The sequence below is a fragment of the Parasteatoda tepidariorum genome, chromosome 4 (genome assembly GCF_982258835.1).
Source record: "Parasteatoda tepidariorum strain Cologne lab strain chromosome 4, Ptep-v5.0, whole genome shotgun sequence".
In the NCBI taxonomy this organism is placed as follows: Eukaryota; Metazoa; Arthropoda; class Arachnida; order Araneae; family Theridiidae; genus Parasteatoda; species Parasteatoda tepidariorum.
Genome location: NC_141758.1, coordinates 91,890,268 through 91,909,676, shown reverse-complemented (window position 1 = coordinate 91,909,676; position 19,409 = coordinate 91,890,268). Strand labels below are relative to the sequence as shown.

The window sequence follows — 19,409 nt, the reverse complement described above, 5'->3', positions numbered from 1 at the left end:
TGTTGTTTAAAATTAGAGTTTTTATTACCACTCATTTAATAAGAAATACGAAACTGAAAAGTAAATTTATCCAAATAAGCGGCTTCGATAACATGCTCTTAGGTATCATGATAAAAAGGTTTCTATAATATGCTCTTAGGTATCATGATAAAATTACCAAAGTTCACCACATTTACCAAATTTTCTTACATATCATAAAACCATGTTTTATTGCCAATTTCACCACGATCGAGTTTCGGTAAAAGTAACCGAGCTTTTTGGTGTTTCCATAAAGCCAGAAACATGGTAAATTTTACCATATTCTGGTTGTTTTGACCATACTCCTTTTCTCAGTGCAAATAAAACTTTGCGGTTATGGTTATAAAGAAGTTTTAAATGACCAATATATTCTAAAAATACATATAAGGGCTTAAAATTACAATAAAATATCATAAATGTTTCTGCTTTTATTTTTTAATATGATTAATAAATTTGTTTAGAAAAATAAGCTTTTTTAATGCAATCCAAGTCATGTTCTTCTTAAATAATATGCTTCAATGATTTTCGCCAAAAAAATATAAAATGATTTATTAAGAAACATTCCAAACATAGAAAGTTAAAGATTAGTAGAAAAAGAATATAGAAGTTCTTTTTTCCATGTAACCATTTCTCTGGTGGTGTGTTTTTATATTTATTTATCTTCCCTTATATTTGAGACTTAAAAAAGGGACGAAAATATGGTTGAGGAAAACAGGTCACGTCCGCTGGTGTCTTCACTTGATGGCTCAAACAGTTGAGGCTGGACTTGAATTAACGATAAGAAGCCAATGGACAATTTTGTTGCTTTTGACCACAAGTCCTTTTATTTTTTTTCCCTCAACTAACCTCGAGTTGTTTGATTTTTCTGCTTTTCTTCAGTTTTTGGTTTCCCTTTTTTTGGCTTTCTTTTTGGCAAAAAAAGGATATTTTTTTCTTTCCTTTTAACTCTTATTGCAATAAGATTTTATTTCAAAATGTTCAGTCGTGTATTTTGTACCAAAACAAGCTGATTCTGTGGAAAAGAAATTCAGTTAGTGTTCCTTTTTATCTCTGGAAGTATACTGATAATTACTTTATAGCTGTATTTTGTTTCGAGCTAAAAGGAATAGACTTCTTGAATGGAAAATGTATTTCGAAGAATTTTTTAAATTTTTTTTAGTTTTAAAGATCTATCTATGAGAAATTATGAAATGCCATGCTGCCAGTTTAAGAGTAATAATTTATTGAGGATGATTATTGCATCATATTTTAATGATAATGAATAAAAAATAACTAGATTTAATAAGGAGACGTATATTTTTTACCAAAACACGATGATTTTGCGGAAAAGAAATTCAGTTAGTGTAACTTTTTATCGTTGAAAGTATACTGATAATTACTTTATAGCTGTATTTTGTTTCGAGCTAGAAGGAATAGAGTTTTTGAATGAAAAAAGTATTCATTTCGTAGAATTTTGTAATTTATTTTTAGCTTAAAAGATCTATCTATGAGAAATTATGAAATGCAATGCTGCCAGTTTAAAAGTAATAATTTATTGAGGATGAATATTGCATAATATTTTAATGTTAATGAATAAAAAATATCTAGATTTAATAAAGAGACATATATTTTGTACCAAAACACGCTGATTCTGTGGAAAAGAAATTGAGTTAGTGTTCCTTTTTATCTTTGAAAGTATACTGATAATTACTTTATAGCTGTATTTTGTTTCGAGCTAGAAGGAATAGACTTTTTGAATGTAAAATGTACTTATTTCGAAGAATGTTTTAATATTTTTAGCTTAAAAGGTCTATCTAGGAGAAATTATGAAATGGCATGTTGCCAGTTTAAAATTAATAATTTGTTAAGGATGAATATTGAATAATATTTTAATGATAATGAATTAAAACTATATAGATTTAATAAAGAGACAATAGAGTTTGTATATTTTGGACTAAAACACGCTGATTCTGTGGAAAAGAAATTCAGTTAGTGTTACTTTTTATCTTTGAAAGTATACTGATAATTACTTTATAGCTGTATTTTGTTTCGAGTTAGAAGGAATAGACTTTTTGAATGGAAAGTGTATTTATTTTGAAGAATATTTTAACTTTTTTTAGTTTAAAAGATCTGTATATGAGAAATTATGAAATGCCATGTTGAAAGCTTAGCAAGCAAGTTAATAATTTGTTGAGGATGAATATTGCATCATATTTTAATGATAATGAATTAAAAAAAAAACAGAATTTAATAAAAAGAGACAATAGAGTTGGGAGGAATTTGAATAGTTAGAAGAATGCTGTATGTTGAGTAAGGATTTGTGTAAAGTATTAATATGTGTTAAGAATGGTTTTGTGTGAAATAGGAATTTGTGAAAAAAATTAATTAGTGTAAAAGAGGGATTTGTGTGAAATCGGAGCATGTGAAAAGTAGGTACATGAGTAAAGTAAGAATTTGTGAAAAGTAGGGAGTGTATATTAAGGACATGTAAAAAAAAAAAAAAGAAAAAAAAGGGGGGGGGGAGTATGGCCTCGGGGCACAGTCAGTCTTTGGTTGAACCACTGACTACAGAAAAGGCGTGTTAGCAGAGCAGTGTGTCCCCTGAAGAAGTACTGTTTTTGCTGGCATGCTTATGCTGGCATGCTCTATGAAATTTTGTTTGATTTTTATTTAAGTTCTACCATATTTATTTAAATTGTGTACTAAAGACAATTTTATACTGCTTTTAGAGTTTTTCCATTTTGATTTGTATTAAAATTTTGGTCTTCATTTTTATTTAATTCCATTTTTTATATTGTTACTAGACATATATAAAGGTTATGAAGAAATTCTAAAAGTAAAGATGCATATTTACGTTGCAAGCAAAGATGTATATATATGTTCTACGAAATTTCAATTAGTTTATTTTTCTGTATATTAAATCAAAAAAATTGAAAAAAAGATTAAAAGTATTTTTTTATCAACTACTTTAATTTTCTATTTTTTGTCCATTATAATTAATTTAAAAAGTATATAGTCACTATAATATTGTTTATCGATAACAATTATAGAGGGCTAAATGTTGACAGCAAAAATGCATTAAAATAAAAATGCTAAACCGTAATTTCCGGCAAACCGTTATTTAAGAACGAAAAAAACTACTAATTGAATGGTTTAAACACCGTAGATTTTGGTTTTATTAACCAAAATTATGTTTATTTTATTAATTTTTTTACTATAAATGTCTTTAGAATATGGTAATTTTAATAGAATTTTTTTCTCCCTACAGGATTGTAAAGAAAGTTCCCTTTAATACAAAACTTTCTCCTTAAACAACAAATTTTACGGCAATAAAACAAACACGGAAAAATTCTCAGTTAGTTAACTTTTATAAAAATCAGTCAGTTATATATTTTAAAATTTAAACCTTCAATACTATCTTACGGTGGTATTTTCAAACATTCCATCTACACCACAAACTAAAATGTTCGATCAGTTTTATGTCTTAACACCCCTGATCGTTTGCGAGAAACAAATCGAAGCCAATATTTGAGAGATTTAGAGAAGACATCAGATACAAGACAAAAAATAGCAAAAAGCAAGGAACAGATCGGAGGGGAAAAAAATCGAGTTGGGGGTTCTGCAGGGAGGATTTGATTCCGATTTCCGGTCAAGCAGGCCATTTGAATTTCATTATAAGTGAATGTGATTCGAAACCTGGTTCACTACTTAACGGTCTCTTAGAAACTTTAGGAATAAAAAAATCAGATTTGTTTTAGAGTTGGTGCTCTAATATGAGGGAAAAACGTTAATGATGTTGTATAGAGGAAGTATCGAGATCTATAGGGGAAGCATAGTTTGATGTATAGAGTATGCATGGAGGAAAATAGATAACTGTTAAGATTATTTCGTTTTCACGATGCCTTTACACCAGAAAAATTATTAAAACATGCTATGTATCCAATCGAAGGCGTTGTTAATGAATCCAATTACATCACAGATCTTGTTGTTTATTTTTATATATGGGTTAGTTTAAAATGCAAATTTTAATTCCATTTTTGGTAGGAAAAAAACTACTAACTGGCTTCTAGTATAATAGAAAACTATGCACTGTAAGAATATTCCGGATCAAATTATTGTATTGAAAAAATTTTGAGTATGAATCAAAAAAAATTTCGAACTACTTTCTTATAGATTTTATATCTTAGAACAAATATAATGCCGATAATCTAACAGATATAACTATAAGACTATTTTTAATATATTTATTTTTTTATATTTTTTATAATAACTATTTTTTCTATAATTAAAAAATACCAAAATATATTTTTCTTGTAATTAAAGCGTCAGAAAGTACTTAATAGAACACCGGTATCCCATCTGTGTCAAAGTACGAATTAAATATTATTTATAAGATTCTATATCAGAAATATTAAGTGCAGTAGTCATTTTTAATATTAGGTCATTTAAAAAAAATATACCATGAATATTGTATTTTTAACTGCCAGATGAAGAACCCGCTCAATTTTGATTCTTCAGCATTTTCAAAAAGATGCACTTACTTTTGAGAGATGGACCTTCTTTTCGCCAAGGAGGATCGCCATGTGCCGTGAATTCCTTGAGCTTTAGGAAACTGATGGTGAGTCTAATGATGGATGCTTTATCTAACTGAGTCGTGATGGCTCCCGGTAAAGGCAACATTTTGGCGAGTTCGTAAAATTCGTAGTTTTCTTTGCCTCGCCTTGAACGAGCCGCATCTCTGGATTTCTCTTTTCGCATTTCAAGGATTCTGAAACATAAAATAAATTACTTTTAGCACAATGTCTCAAATAATAATGATAATAATAATAATAAAAATAATTCAGTGAGCCATGGTGTCTCAGGGAGTAGAGCGTTCGCCTTCCAATGAGGTTAACTGAGTTTGAATCCCAGCGATGGCTAGTCGTTAAGAATTCTGTACCCGGCTCGCACCGACCACAGTGATGACGTAAAATATTCTCTGTGGTCAACGGATCATTGGTAACAGCCCCCATGCTAAGAGGCTCTGTTTAGTTCCATCAAAAAGTTCTCAACGAAAATAAATTTATCCCAATACTTCATCCAGGAGTTCCATTGTCTTCTGGATTGGTTCAAAATAATGAAGTGGAGTTGATATAGAGTTGAAATGATGGAGATAAACATTAGTAGTCGTAAACAAAAAAAAAAAAAATTGGTCGGCTGTTCTACGACTGTTATAAAATAAAAAATAAAAATCAATATCGTAAATTTCTAATAAAAATCAAGACAAAACTTTATTGACTGCAATTTTAAGGGCAAACTATTGTATAGTTTTGGAGCTTAAAAATTGTTTTTGGTAAATTTCTTTGCGTATGGTTAGAAGTTTGAAAATTGTAGTAAGACGTCTATATGAAATATTTTTTTTTATTTTTAAATTTGAAAAGTGGTTTATTTTGGGAAAGATATAAAATGATTCAGAAATGTAGCAGATTGGTGGCAAATTTAAGGATTTATGATTAGGTGTGCTACTATTTCTGATGTAATTTATAATATCTTCAGAAGTTTATTCTGTACATAGGTTACCGAAAGCAAATTGAATTTATAGGTGTTTATTAGTTAATATTGTTAATGAACAGCATATTCAAGATGTAAGTCGATATCCTTTGTCCTCCTTTACTGTAATTATGAAATGAACTCAGAAGACAAGAGGTCTGAGTTTAGTAACGCTCAAGACAACGCTTATTTTGTGACAGCTCTCCATTGAATGCTGGTTTTTTTATTATCCCTAAAATTCTGGGTTAGCAATGAACATGTGAATTTAGAATAGTATATGAATCAACTGGCTGGGACTCTAGAATTTCAATGGGAAATTTTATTTTATTACCTGCGTTGAACAACTGATCTATATAGAATCTATAGCTATCAATATTTAAATCCTCAGCTGTGTATTTTTGATCTCAACCCAGAAGACGTGAGGGAAAAGTGTGCAAACCTTCCACTGTTAGCCCAATGGTAAAGGGGCACCAGCCCAAGATTCGTGAACCACAGGGGATATCTTACGTCGGCATGTGATTGGATCGATTCGGAAACATTTCACGGTAAGCCCGATGACAAGGGATTAGTTTATCAATGGGAATATTTTACGCCAGCACACAGTGAGTTGAGAACAAAGTAGCTGTAACACGAGTCAAATTGACCAGTAATCGCCAATTTGACTCGTGTTACAGCTACTTTGTGGTCTCGTGTAGTTTCAACCTGTGTAGTCTCGTTGGAAAGCAAGATTTTTATTTCATGTGCTAATTTCGGCTTTCAGAGAGTGATTTATGCTTATCAATTAAAAAGCTCACGTATTTTTGAAACAAATGATTATTTTCTTTTTAATATTGAAGACTTAAATATTCTATAGCCTATAGGATGCGTTATAGCCTGTATTATGAAGGATGAGGAAATTGATAAGTTCATACATTTTTTAAAAGCCTTGGCCTAAAAGAACGTGTTTACAAGACACTAGGCAGTGTTGATTTTTTTCCCCATCGATTTCTATTTTATCCATACAAAAGCGTCCTTTCAAAAAAAGCTGACTCTTCGAATTTAACCGAAAAACGTGCTTCGAATGTAACACTAACCTTTCTCTCTTCTCACCCCCTGAAAACGATCTTTTTTATTTCTTTCTCGTCTGTTCTTTTTTAAAAAAGGTATTGACTGCAAATACAAAACTTCATGAGAGTAAAGGCCACTCCAAGGTCCAAGGGGTGGACGACGGATGTTCGACAACAATGACGTTCGAATTACGGGATTCTGCCCTCGCCACCCACTCCTCTAGTTAAAATTGAGTTTTACTCCATATTTACAACCCCTGAACATTTGAGGGGTGCTAGAATTGCAGGGAAAGTCCGTCAGGGAGAGTTGGGGGGATGAATGAAAATAAATTGTACTTTTGATGATCTCATGTTATATGTATCAGTAACATCTGTAGAACGTTCTATTTTTCGAACTTTTCCATAAGAATTTGTTAAAAGCAAGCATCTACAGGGTAAAATAAAATTTATCTGGACAAGAAGTCTTTTTTCTATGCTTTTATTAATGTTTTGGCTCTTAATATCCATTTATTCATGTTAGAAAAGGTTGGATATAATAAAATTACGCTTTAACAATTACACTGGGGAATTTTGTTGTTGTTGTTGTATTTATACAAATACTTGATGTTGCCTAATTCGGGTGTGAGCAATTCAAATCTGAAGTTAGTTTTGCTCCTAAGCTACAGATTATTTTTTAAAATGACATTGTTAATCAATTTTTGTCGAAATGTGAAAATTTAAAAGCGTTATCTATAACAGGGTGTACCTTAAAAGTTGAAACAAATTTCTAGAAGAGTTAGGGTACATCGTACACGGCTATGGACGCTTACCAGTTATGACTTGGTTAAGGACACGCAAAAACAGTTCATAATAGGGAAGCGCCCCAAGCGGCGTATGATGGCATTTCCGGGCATAAGTTTCTGTGCTCTTTTAATCCTAATGATGTGCCCTAACTCCCCTATAAGTTTGCCGCAATATTTATGAAACCCTCTGTAATATATAAAGTTTCGAACTTGTGCATTTCGAGAAAAGGGCTAAAAATTTCATTTTCTGAAGAAAAAAAATGGCTTGGGGGGGAGAAAAATTGAGAAAACATGGAAAATAATAAAGATTATTAAAAAGAGAAGAAGAAATTATTTCGTTTAATTTATTTTTCAGTTATTTATTTGTTACTAAATGTCTGGTTGTAAAAACTATAATTTTGAAAACCAGAATTTCCGGTAATTTATTACTAAATGAACGAAAAAATTGCTAAATAAATGGTTTAAGTACGATATATTAGGGTTTTATTAACCGAAATTATGTTTTATTTTATTTTATTTTTTAATAAAAGCAACTTTACCATACGTACGGTAATTTTACCACAAGTGTTTTGTACGTGCACTAACATCTATGTACGATAATCTATGTAACAACTACGATTATCTATGTATAGATAGTATGTTACAACTATGTATGTACGATTGTTCAGAACTAATGTGTTGTCCTAAAGTATACCTATGTGTTGTATCCTAAAGTATACCTAAGTATGTGTTATCCTAAAGTAAGTTATCCTAAAGTATATATGTTGAAACGTGGCGTACTATATTAAACTTAATTACACGATATTCTAATTTTAAGGAAACATGGTTCAATCTTAGCGAATATGATATGGTGGTTCAAATTACCGATATTATGATTAAATTTCTGACGGTATTATCTACGAATGTGCTATGACTATTTAAAGAAATTCGACTCAAAACTGCATTAAATATTAATAGAATTATATTAAAAATTGCTATCACTTTCAATTCAGTAAATATAAAAGAACAGCTTGTGTACGCATGAGTTGTTTGCATTATAGCGCAAGTAGTTTGTATTGTTTGCAAATAATTTGCATATCATTGAACGTGCATAAATTAGTTGGTATTGAAGATAATTTTGCATTGTTTTATGAACTTTGAAATTTATTCTCTCAAAGTTTTGCATGAAACATGTAATTACTTTATGAATACGTTTAGTAAAGAAAAGTGTGAGAACAATTTATTTTTAGAAAAAAAATTTGTACTTTATTTTTGAAACTCAATTTTTAAAAAAAAAATAATTTGATCCAACTGATATTTCTTTCTCTAAATCTTTAAAAAAATATTTCTTATAAGATGATACATACAGAATAAATCAGAAACGAAACTGGGGAATGTTTTTATGCTCAGCAGAAACCAAGACCCCTTTAAAATAGACTAGAAAGTAAAAATAAATTGAAAGATTTGTCTTTTTCTATCTATACAAGTTCCGCCAAGATTCGAACGTCATTCGATTCACGTCCTAAAAGGGGGTGGAAATCTTTAAAGGATAGGCGTCGTTCAAGGAAAAAAGAAAAAAAAAATCCATATAGTTCAGTATAAAGAAAGGAAAACTATCTTGAATTTTTGTGCTCTAACTTTAATATTTATCATTGAGACTATATTTCAAGCACGCTTTCTTTTCCAGTTCATGTAATGTAGCACTTATTGCATTTAAAACAATTTAGGAAATGTATTAAATGCAATAAGTGCTACACAACTATTTGACGCAGTATTATTTCGTCACCGGTGATGAGCAGGGTATCTACACGGTTGACAAATCCTAAGTATGACAACCAGTAATTTTAAAATTCCCATATTTATTCAGAAATCGGGAAAATTTTTGATCTAAATATCGAGAACAATATCCCGTACTAGTAATTACACCACTAATTATGACGGAATTACCTAGTCCTCTTTTTCATTGACATGATACAAGATGTCTAAAAAATGAGAGATGATAATAACATCAGTTAAAAAAGAACAAAATCGAGAAGCCAATAATTAAAAAAATACATAATTTGCAAAATTTTGCTCAGAGAACAAAATGTATAAAATACAACAATCAATGCAGCAACATGTATATAGCCATCGAAGTTAATAAACATTCTGAATCGTTGTTTTTTAAGAACATTTGCTAATTTATTGAACATAAGTTGTTAAGAAACCAACATTTTAAATAAATTTTTTCTATTTTTAATTAATGTATACCGTTAACTATCTATATCTGTTCGTATGTTTTTTCTTGTTTAATGCTGTTATTAGAACAAATATATTTTAAAATTTGCCTTTTTAAAATTCTAGCTACTGAAATAATGTATAATACATTAATTTTTAACGTGCCTCTATTACATGATATTATAATATATCTTTAATATATTATTATTAATATTATATTTTAAACTTTAACATTTATGTATTAATATTTGTTTATCAGTTAACATAATGTAATAATATGGTTTGTAATATTTCTTTCATGATATCAATATGATTATACTATTTAAAAATGCTTTTTTTTTAGTTTATGCGTCTAAAATAATATGAATTTATAAACAAATTTAGCGGAACTGCGCTAGTATTTTATAGTTAAAAATACAAATTAAGAGTTTCAGATTTTATAATTTAAGAAGTTATTTAGGAGGCATTTATTTTTTATATAGTAAAAAAAAACATTTCACCACATTTAATGTTGAAGATAATGGGATGCCTGCAAGTGACGTAGTATAACGATTAATTGTTGAAACGTGTCATTTGTCTACGTTTGCAACTGTTCTTTTCATCCTATTTCGAGTAAGCCAAGCCCGTCAAGTAATAATTATCTTTAATTTTATTTTATATTTAATAACCGTAGTTGAACAGTCGAACTAATTTTTAATGGGTTTACGACTGCAAATTTTCAACTCCGTAGCCTTTCAATTTTAAACCCAATCCAGAAGACAAGGAAACTCCTGGATCGAGTATTGGGAGAAATTTGCTTTCGTGGAGGACTTTTTGATGGAGCTATCCCGCATTTGCGTTACATGGAGATGAAGACCACGAAAGCCTCCCACGGTTAGCCAAATGGCAAGGGGACTCTAACCCATGATCCGTCTACGACTGAGGATATTTCACGTCAGCACTGTGGCCTGTGCAAGCCGGAAGCGGAATTCGTATCGAATGGGATTCGAACCCGGTTCGCCTCATTTGAAGGCGAACGCTCTATCCCCTGAGCCGTTGTGGCTCGATTATCTTTAATGACACATTCTATATTCATTCAAAAAGATTTTAATTCTTTCATTATATATTTTTTGCTTAACATAATGACAGGTACAAAGCCATGTAGAACACAAACAAACTAATTATCATCGAAGTTACTAGGTACTCCAAAAATAAATATATCATGATTGCGATAAAATAAACAAACAAATAATAAATCTAATTTAAGTAAAAGAAGTGGATTAGGGAGAATTATATTTCAACTAATTCGATGTGCGATAGGGCTCTGTATTTTATTAACTTCATGTTAATTAACATTGCATTTTCTGTGGGGAAACAGCTCAACTCTAACACGCCATTTTGATTATAAACGATCAGCTGACACTGACGTCATAGGTCACGTGTGTGGATATCGTTCTTCTTCTTGCCCAAATGCAAATACCCAATTGGGTATAATATAGCCTACGTCACAGGTTGTGTTGTTCCTACTAAATTTAACCCATGAACGGCATTTTCTGCGAGCCTAACTTCAAGCCACAAATAAACAAACGAAGTGTTCGATCGTTTAAATAGCTGCTCGCCAGATTTTATTGCATTATAAAGAAAAGTTATTGAAACTAAATACAACTAAATAAACAACAACAACTAAAACAAATAACAACAACTACTAATAACAATAACTAAATAAACAACAACTAAATTCCATTCGTTTAGCATTGTGTCATGCGTTGTTCCTACTAAATCGAAGTAGTTGTGTTTTTTTCATATTATACCCAATTGACAAAAATAATGCCTCAAATTTCGTGGCAAATATTTCGAGATGTTCAACAAAAACTCAAGAATTTTAATTTATGTTCTGCAACCTTTAATTTTCAGTAAGAATATATAATATGAACGTGATATAATTACGTGAGGATAAAAATTGAAATTTATGATAGATTAGGTATGAAAATCTATTCATTATACTAAATAGAGGTTATCCTTCAAAGTCTTTTTAGAGATAAATAAGCAATTTAGCGCCTTTAGTACCTAATTAAGTAATTAAATGTGCAGCAAAATTAAAACATTTTTCTTATTATTGCCAATAGAATAGTAATGAATCATTCTAAGGCAATAAGATTGAGATTATGTTTATTGCCATAATTCCAGGTGTTATAATCAGTAAACAAACCTGTAAATCAAATTGACTGAGAATAAATTAATAAAGTACGCACCATACGAGCGAATGATACTTAGCATATTATTAAATAATTAAAAAAAATTGTAATTACTGCCTTATAAATATTAGCCATGCTTGAAAATCATGCGTAAAAGGATATTGACCTCAGGGAATAGGGTTGTTTAAACAAGCAATTAAAATAAAAATGATAATTGATTTCTTCTTTTATTATGAAAACAAAACTCACTTGGACGATTTTTTTATTATGTATTATAATCACTTTAATCTCGATTTGTTTTTCATATTTTTGGTGTAGGATATAATAAAACAAAGCAGACGTTATATTTAGATTTTTTACACTATTCTATTAATGCAAAATTTGGTAATAAATATTAAATAATACAGTAATGTGTACTATTAATGCATATTTTTCATAAAAAATACTTTATTATCTGTATATATACGAATACATCTGTAAATGTATGCTTAAGTGTGCACAACATTTGCTATATTGAACTCGAAGTATTAAATTTGATAAACATTAAGATCATATCACATAAATTTTTTGCTGAATTATTCTGATTTGTTAATTTACATACATTATTCAGTACGAAGTACTGAACTTGGGGAATAACACATATGCTATTTTACATGAAATATTAACCTTTGCAAATAATAAGCTTATTTTTTAATGCAAAGTATTGAACATTATAAATAATAGTTTACATATTTTACTTTAAATACTACATTTTTGTTAATACTTTGTTAGTTATTTTTGCACTGATTATTGTTGCATAATTTTTTTGCTTTCTTCGTATACATGCATTTCTGATTACGAATTATTAATCATCTTAAATAATTTATGTTTTAAATATTTTTTAAATTAATTTCTTGTAAATTGCCCTTTCATCGAATAAAGTTTTACTGAATTTGTTATATTTCAATGACTTCCATACATTTTAATATGAATTATTAAACATTGTAAATAAAGATAGCATTAAATATATAAAGTGTTTAGCATAGTAAACGATTAATTCATTATTTATTTAATACGCTTATAATTATTCATATCTTGATTATTATTATTTATAATATGATTATTTATATTATTTATTTATGATGTTCTAAATATATTAAAATGCATTATTTGATATGAAACACTAAAAATACGAATATTCTATGAATTATTTTATATGAAATATTAACTATCGCAAGTAATGCATGAATTATTAAATAGAAAGTATTAAAAATTATAAAATGTAGGTAAAACAAGGAAGAAATTACAGAACAATGAAAAAAGGAAAAAAAAAAGAAAAAGAACGAAAAACCGGAGTAAAAATCCAAAAAAAAAGGACAATTTTTTTTTCTTTTTTTTTCTTTTTTTTTTTAAAATCCGGAAAATAAAGGATATAATCTTTTCATCAGCCCAAACCACACGATTATATGCGCAAAAAAGAGTGCTTTTTAATATTGTATCAATATAGACAAAGCAAAATATATCAATAAGATACACTATTGTATTGATATATTTTGCTTTGCACAATATATCAGTGCAGCTTAAATAAATAAAACTTGCTGTTTTTCTTAATTTTCCTCGTTTTTTGTATATATATATATATATATATATATATATATATATATATATATATATATATATATTAAAGTTCCTTGAAAAAAATACGAAAGTGTTTTATTGTTTCTTAAGTTGGAGAAAAAAATTTCAGGAAAACAATTATTTTCAAATAAGTGCTACGACACATTTTTCTTGTCGATAACATTCTAAAACATGCTTTTATATGTTACACATACGCACTGACATTGATACATGGTATTCGCGATGGATAGAAGAAGGTCTGATTTCCCATGGGCATTCCTCCCTATAAACCCATGTATTCATGTACCATTGTGAATAAGGAGCATTGAATACAAAAATGATATTCATGGAAAAATTGTGCTTTTCCATTATTTCGTGTGCCCGCTCTTTGGCGTTGACTTATAGTTAAATGTATTTTATTCTCAAACTGAGAAAAATATCATTTACAGAGGAGAAAAAGAAAAAAAGAACTATTTGTTTTATAGGTTTTTTTTCCTCGAGTGAAAAGTATTATGCGCTAATGTTTGTGGATGATGCCTTTTCAAAGTTAGAGAAAGTTTTATATGGATATAGCAAAATGGATGGGTAAATGTTTAATGGGGCTGTTTTAAATTTCATAAGGTGTGTTATGAATGTGTTTCCTTACCTATTTTTGTTTGTATAATGAATTCGGAGGTGTATGTGAATTTGAGTACTTTTATTTATTGGGAACCTATTTGAAATATTTCTTCTAAGACTTCGTTTTCAACAAATTTGGAAGAGAAAAATGTTGTTTTGGAAAGAAATATTTGTTTAAGGATACGTCATAAATAATATATGTTGGTGTACATTCTTATAATTGAAGGCTATTAAATATACAATTACAATTCTAAACAATTTGATATTATGTTATGTTTGTACAAAACTGTTGTTAAAACTTGTACGATGAATTAAAGTCTGCGTGGGAATATGAATATTTTAATTTATTAGAAACTTGTTTGAAATATTTCTTTTAAAACATTAGATTTGGGGAAAAAAGCATTATTTTGGGAAAGAAACATTTGTCTACAAATATTCATAAGCAATATGTTCTCGCATATAGAGTTATAATTGAGGCTATTAAATATGCAATTACAATTCTAAACAATTTGATGTTATGTTACGCTTGTGCAAAACTGTTGTTAAAACTTGTATGAGGAAATAAAGTCTGCGTGTGAATATGAATATTTTAATTTATTAGAAACTTGTTCGAAATATTTCTTTTAAAACATTAGATTTGGAAAAAAATTATATTTCGGTCATTTGTCTACTGATATTCATATGCAATATTTTCTCGAATATATAATTATAATTGAGATTGTTAAATACATTGTTACAATTTCAAACAATTCGATAAAATTTTACATTACTAAGCAAAACTTTTGTTAAAACTTGTAGAATGAATTCAGATTTGCACATGATCATGAATACTTTTATTAAGAACCTTTTAAAAATACTTCCTTTAATATATTAGATTTAACAGTGGAGTTTTTAACAGTAGAGAGCACACTAACACTACCGAAGTACTTAAAAAAATAATTAAAGTCTGTAAAAAATATTAGTAAATTTATTTAAAAAGAGTATTGATGCATTTCTACTTAAAACAGCGTTTTAGTGCCTAAAAATTTAATTATATTAATTCTTAAATCTAAAAATATGAATAATACATTCCTTTATCCGGGAAAAAAAATCCAAAAATCTAAAAATAGGACTAATACATTAAAAAAAAAAGTGGATAAAAAATGAAATAAAATAAAAAAAAGAGCCGAAAAAATAAAGCTATCAGGATGCATCTTTCCTTAATACAAATAGAGGATCATAAAATACATGCAAGAGATACTGCAATGACAAGCGAGATTGAAAATAAGGAGTTAATTCAATCTAAAAGTTGACTGAGTCCTGCTTTCAGATAGAATGAAAGGGTTGAATTCTATCAGGATGATCGGTGAAGTATGTTTTCTGCAAAGCCAATAAAGCATCAACAGACCGTGATATAATGGGATGTAACTATAGAAATAAAGGAAACGTGACTTTGGAAAAAAGTTGCAATACACGGCGCTTGGCGATTGTTTAGACTAGCTCGTTTGGATTCTTTATCGCCAATAATGAAGTGAGTTGCACTCTATAATTGTTTTTCATTGTTTTTATGATGGAAGGCCCCTGATAATATTTTGAAGATTGGAAAGAGATATTGAAGTTATTTGATAAGGAAATATTGTTTACTTGACTGAAATATTAGTTTTTCTTTTAATTAAATTTATTTTGAATTGAAACAATCACGCACTTGCGAAACAGCGATTTTTGCCACTTTAAAAGTAGTATGTTTAATAAATCGTAACATTTAGTAAATAAATTTATGCTATTGACTGCACTGTGTAAATTTATAAAACGTTGCAAACACTGCAGAATAAAAAGAAAACATTTCAAGGCTGTTTTTGACGGTGCTTTTGTTACATGAAATAGCATTGTTTTGTGAGCAGTTATAAGATTATTCTAGCAGTTATAAAATTATTCTAGCAAATATAAGATTATCTAACAGTTATACGATTATTCTAGTGATTTTACGATTATTCTGACAGTCATAGTTTCAGCAGTTATAAGATTATTCTAGCTGTTATAAGATTATTCTAGCCGTCATAAGATTATTCTATCAGTTCTAAGACTACTCCTACAGTTATAAGATAAGTTATTCTTACAACTGCTAAGTTTGCAACAGCGATTCATGACGGTTAGGTTAAGCTTAGCCAATAATACTGTCTTGTGAACAGTTCTAAGATCATTCTAGAAGTTATAAAATTATTCCAGCAGATATAAGATTATCTAACAGTTATACGATTATTCTAGTGATTTTACGATTATTCTAACAGTTATAGTTTCAATAGTTATAAGATTATTCTAGCTGCTATAAGATTATTCTAGCCGTCATAAGATTATTCTAGCAGTTCTAAGAATATTCCTGCAGTTATAAAATAAGTTATTCTTACAACTGCTAAGTTTTCAAGAGCTATTCATGACGGTTAGGTCCAGCTTAGCCAATAACACTGTTTTGTGAGCAGTTCTAAGATCATTCTAGAAGTTATAAAATTATTCTAGCAAATATAAGATTATCTAACAGTTATACGATTATTCTAGCAGTTATAAGATTATTTTAGCTGTTATAAGATTATTCCAGCCGTCATAAGATTATTCTAGCAGTTCTAAGACTATTCCTGCAGTTATAAGATAAGTTATTCTTACAACTGCTAAGTTTGCAACAGCGATTCATGACGGTTAGGTTAAGCTTAGCCAATAATACTGTTTTGTGAGCAGTTCTAAGATCATTCTAGAAGTTATAAAATTATTCTAGCAAATATAAGATTATCTAACAGTTATACGATTATTCTAGCAGTTATAAGATTATTTTAGCTGTTATAAGATTATTCCAGCCGTCATAAGATTATTCTAGCAGTTCTAAGACTATTCCTGCAGTTATAAGATAAGTTATTCTTACAACTGCTAAGTTTGCAACAGCGATTCATGACGGTTAGGTTAAGCTTAGCCAATAATACTGTTTTGTGAGCAGTTCTAAGATCATTCTAGAAGTTATAAAATAATTCTAGCAGATATAAGATTAGCTAACAGTTATGCGATTATTCTAGCAGTTATAAGATAAATTATTCATACAACTGCTAAGTTTGCAACAGCTGTTCTTGACGGTTAGGTCAAGCTTAGACAATCTTTAGCCAGCGTCTTCTATGCTTATTTTGAAAATGGAGCAAGACGTTAATATGGAGAAAAAACCCACAGTTTAATGAAAATAAAAAGCGTTTGGAATCAAATTTGTTAAAATTTAGAATTTTACTCCCACGTTGCATTACTTGAACTCATAAAAACTTGCAAAAATGGAATTGTTTATTGATTTTGATTATTTTTATATGGAAGCAAAACATCTTGCTAATTTTTAAAAAAAGTTAAATAACTTTTAAAATATTTAGGTCAATTGTCAGTTCTAAACACAAGATAATTATTTACTGCAAGCTTTAGATATTGCGGCTTTGCTTGGCATGTAAGGTCCCTAAACTTAATTTTTATTAAACATTTTCCTTAGTAAAAGAGCTTTGAATAACACTGTTAATGAATTTTGGTCTAATGATAGTACTTCTATGAATTACGATGAAATCTCAATGGTCTGAAGGGTTAACCTTAAATATACTAATTAATTAGTACAGATGAAATTTCGCTACAAAGCTAGACAAACGTACTTTCTCTGATTAAATACATTTTCTTATAGAATTTAAATTTTTGCGTTCGAAATATTTCGGTAGCCACAATTTGAAAAATATGGTCTCATTATTTTAGGCAGACGAAAGATTTAAATTTTGATCCTCTTAACGTTAATTATACTTTCACATATTTCGCCGTAGATCTGGAACTATTTAAACAAATAAAAAAAATTAGGCACAATTATAATAATCATTTTTTTCAACTATAATTTTCAGAAAAAACTTTTTTTTGCAATTATACAATTATTATACTATACAATTATTATAAATTATACTATTATTTCGCGATAGTCTTAGCCTTAAAATCACTAATACCTTAATTGAATGCTTAAAACTGACCATTTCATTGTATGAAAATCTGACGCAAGTATGCATTTCAATATTAGATGCACAATGGCAATTTGAATGTATTTCAAGGTAAGTGATAATCCTCAATCACTTGTATCAACTGATTTAAAAAAAAAAAATGTGAATGAAATTAAGAAGAAACACGGCGTCCTTCAAAATGTTTTTTCTCATTATAATGAAGGTCGCTAATAAATTCAGTATTGAAGTAAATCAATGAGCATCATTTATCCTTTCCCACGCTTACACTGAAAAAATGCGACCCATATAGTTTTATCCTTACATTTTATTTTCTTGTTCACGAACCCGGAACAATTGATCGATGAAACAAGCGGAAACTGTGTAAAAAATAGCATTGAAGAAATATGGACAGATTTTTTTCCCCATGTTTTGTTTATAGGTTATAATTTTTTTGTCATAGCTCTATCTCTAAAAACAATATAAATTATAATTATTATAACTTTTTTTTAAAACATAATGGCAACGCGGCTTGTGTGTACGTCATAGAGGCTATTTAAGTTATATGCGTAACTAACGAACTTATACTACTCTAAAAGATTGTTCTACAAAAAATTGTGCTACAAAAAACTAAAAAAAATTGTTTCAACGTTGAACCGAATTATCAGTACCTTGAACCATAATACAGAGCAAAAGTTTGTTTAGAAGTATCAAAGTATATTGATCATCTTGCAACGTTACATTAAAGGTGCATCAAATTTGGACGTTATTATCATACTATAAGCTTCAAAATTTCAAATATTATAAAAATTAAAGTAAGATATGCTATTCAGAATTTTTATGCTTTCTCAGAAAAACTCGTTCCGTGAAAAATAGTATCTGTGTCTTAAACCATAATTTCGTTACTATTTGATTAGAATTTGGTAGCAAATCTGCGTATGGTGCTAATTCGTGTTGCGTAGAGTTTAAGCCTTAATCAAGGCAACATGAGAGCGCCAAATGCTGAGACGGATGTGTAAAAGAGAAATGTTTGTAAAAAAGTGTCTGAAAGAATATTGAATATTTATTTGTCTTAGATTGTTAAATTATTTTGAGAAAAAATTCTGAATAACTACAGTAGTTTACCCAATACTTCAGTTTTCTAGTCTAATTTCTGATAAACAGAAACAAAGGCATTTACTCATTTCGCCAGCGAAGACTATGAAGTCGCCAATAAGATATAAAAAACAGTAAATGCAACTTTTTTTGTTGATATTTTTATATTTGAATGCATAAAAATAAATAAACAAAATAGTCGAAGCCGCGAAATGGATAATTACGAAACAAAGTTTAAGTGATTATTCACACCCATAATGACGTCAACTATGTGAGCTATGTTATTCCGGCTGTGAGCTGGTATGCTGTGTGTTATGCTGTGCCGTGAGCTATATTATTCTGGCTCAAATGATCTAAATTTTAATAGTTTAGTTAAAAATATAGGCATGTACCTAGCCAACCAAACATGAT

At 29.0% G+C, this 19,409-nt stretch overlaps 1 protein-coding gene across 1 annotated transcript in view; it reads right to left on the bottom strand.

Moving 5' to 3' along the window:
- The window catches only part of LOC110283103 (protein trachealess), a 218,177-nt gene that overhangs the window by 47,574 nt on the left and 151,194 nt on the right, over positions 1-19,409 (bottom strand). Inside the window, exon 3 of the mRNA XM_043043212.3 lies at positions 4,539-4,765. Coding sequence (XP_042899146.1) covers positions 4,539-4,765 — 227 coding nt within the window. The remainder of the gene's footprint in view (positions 1-4,538; positions 4,766-19,409) is intronic.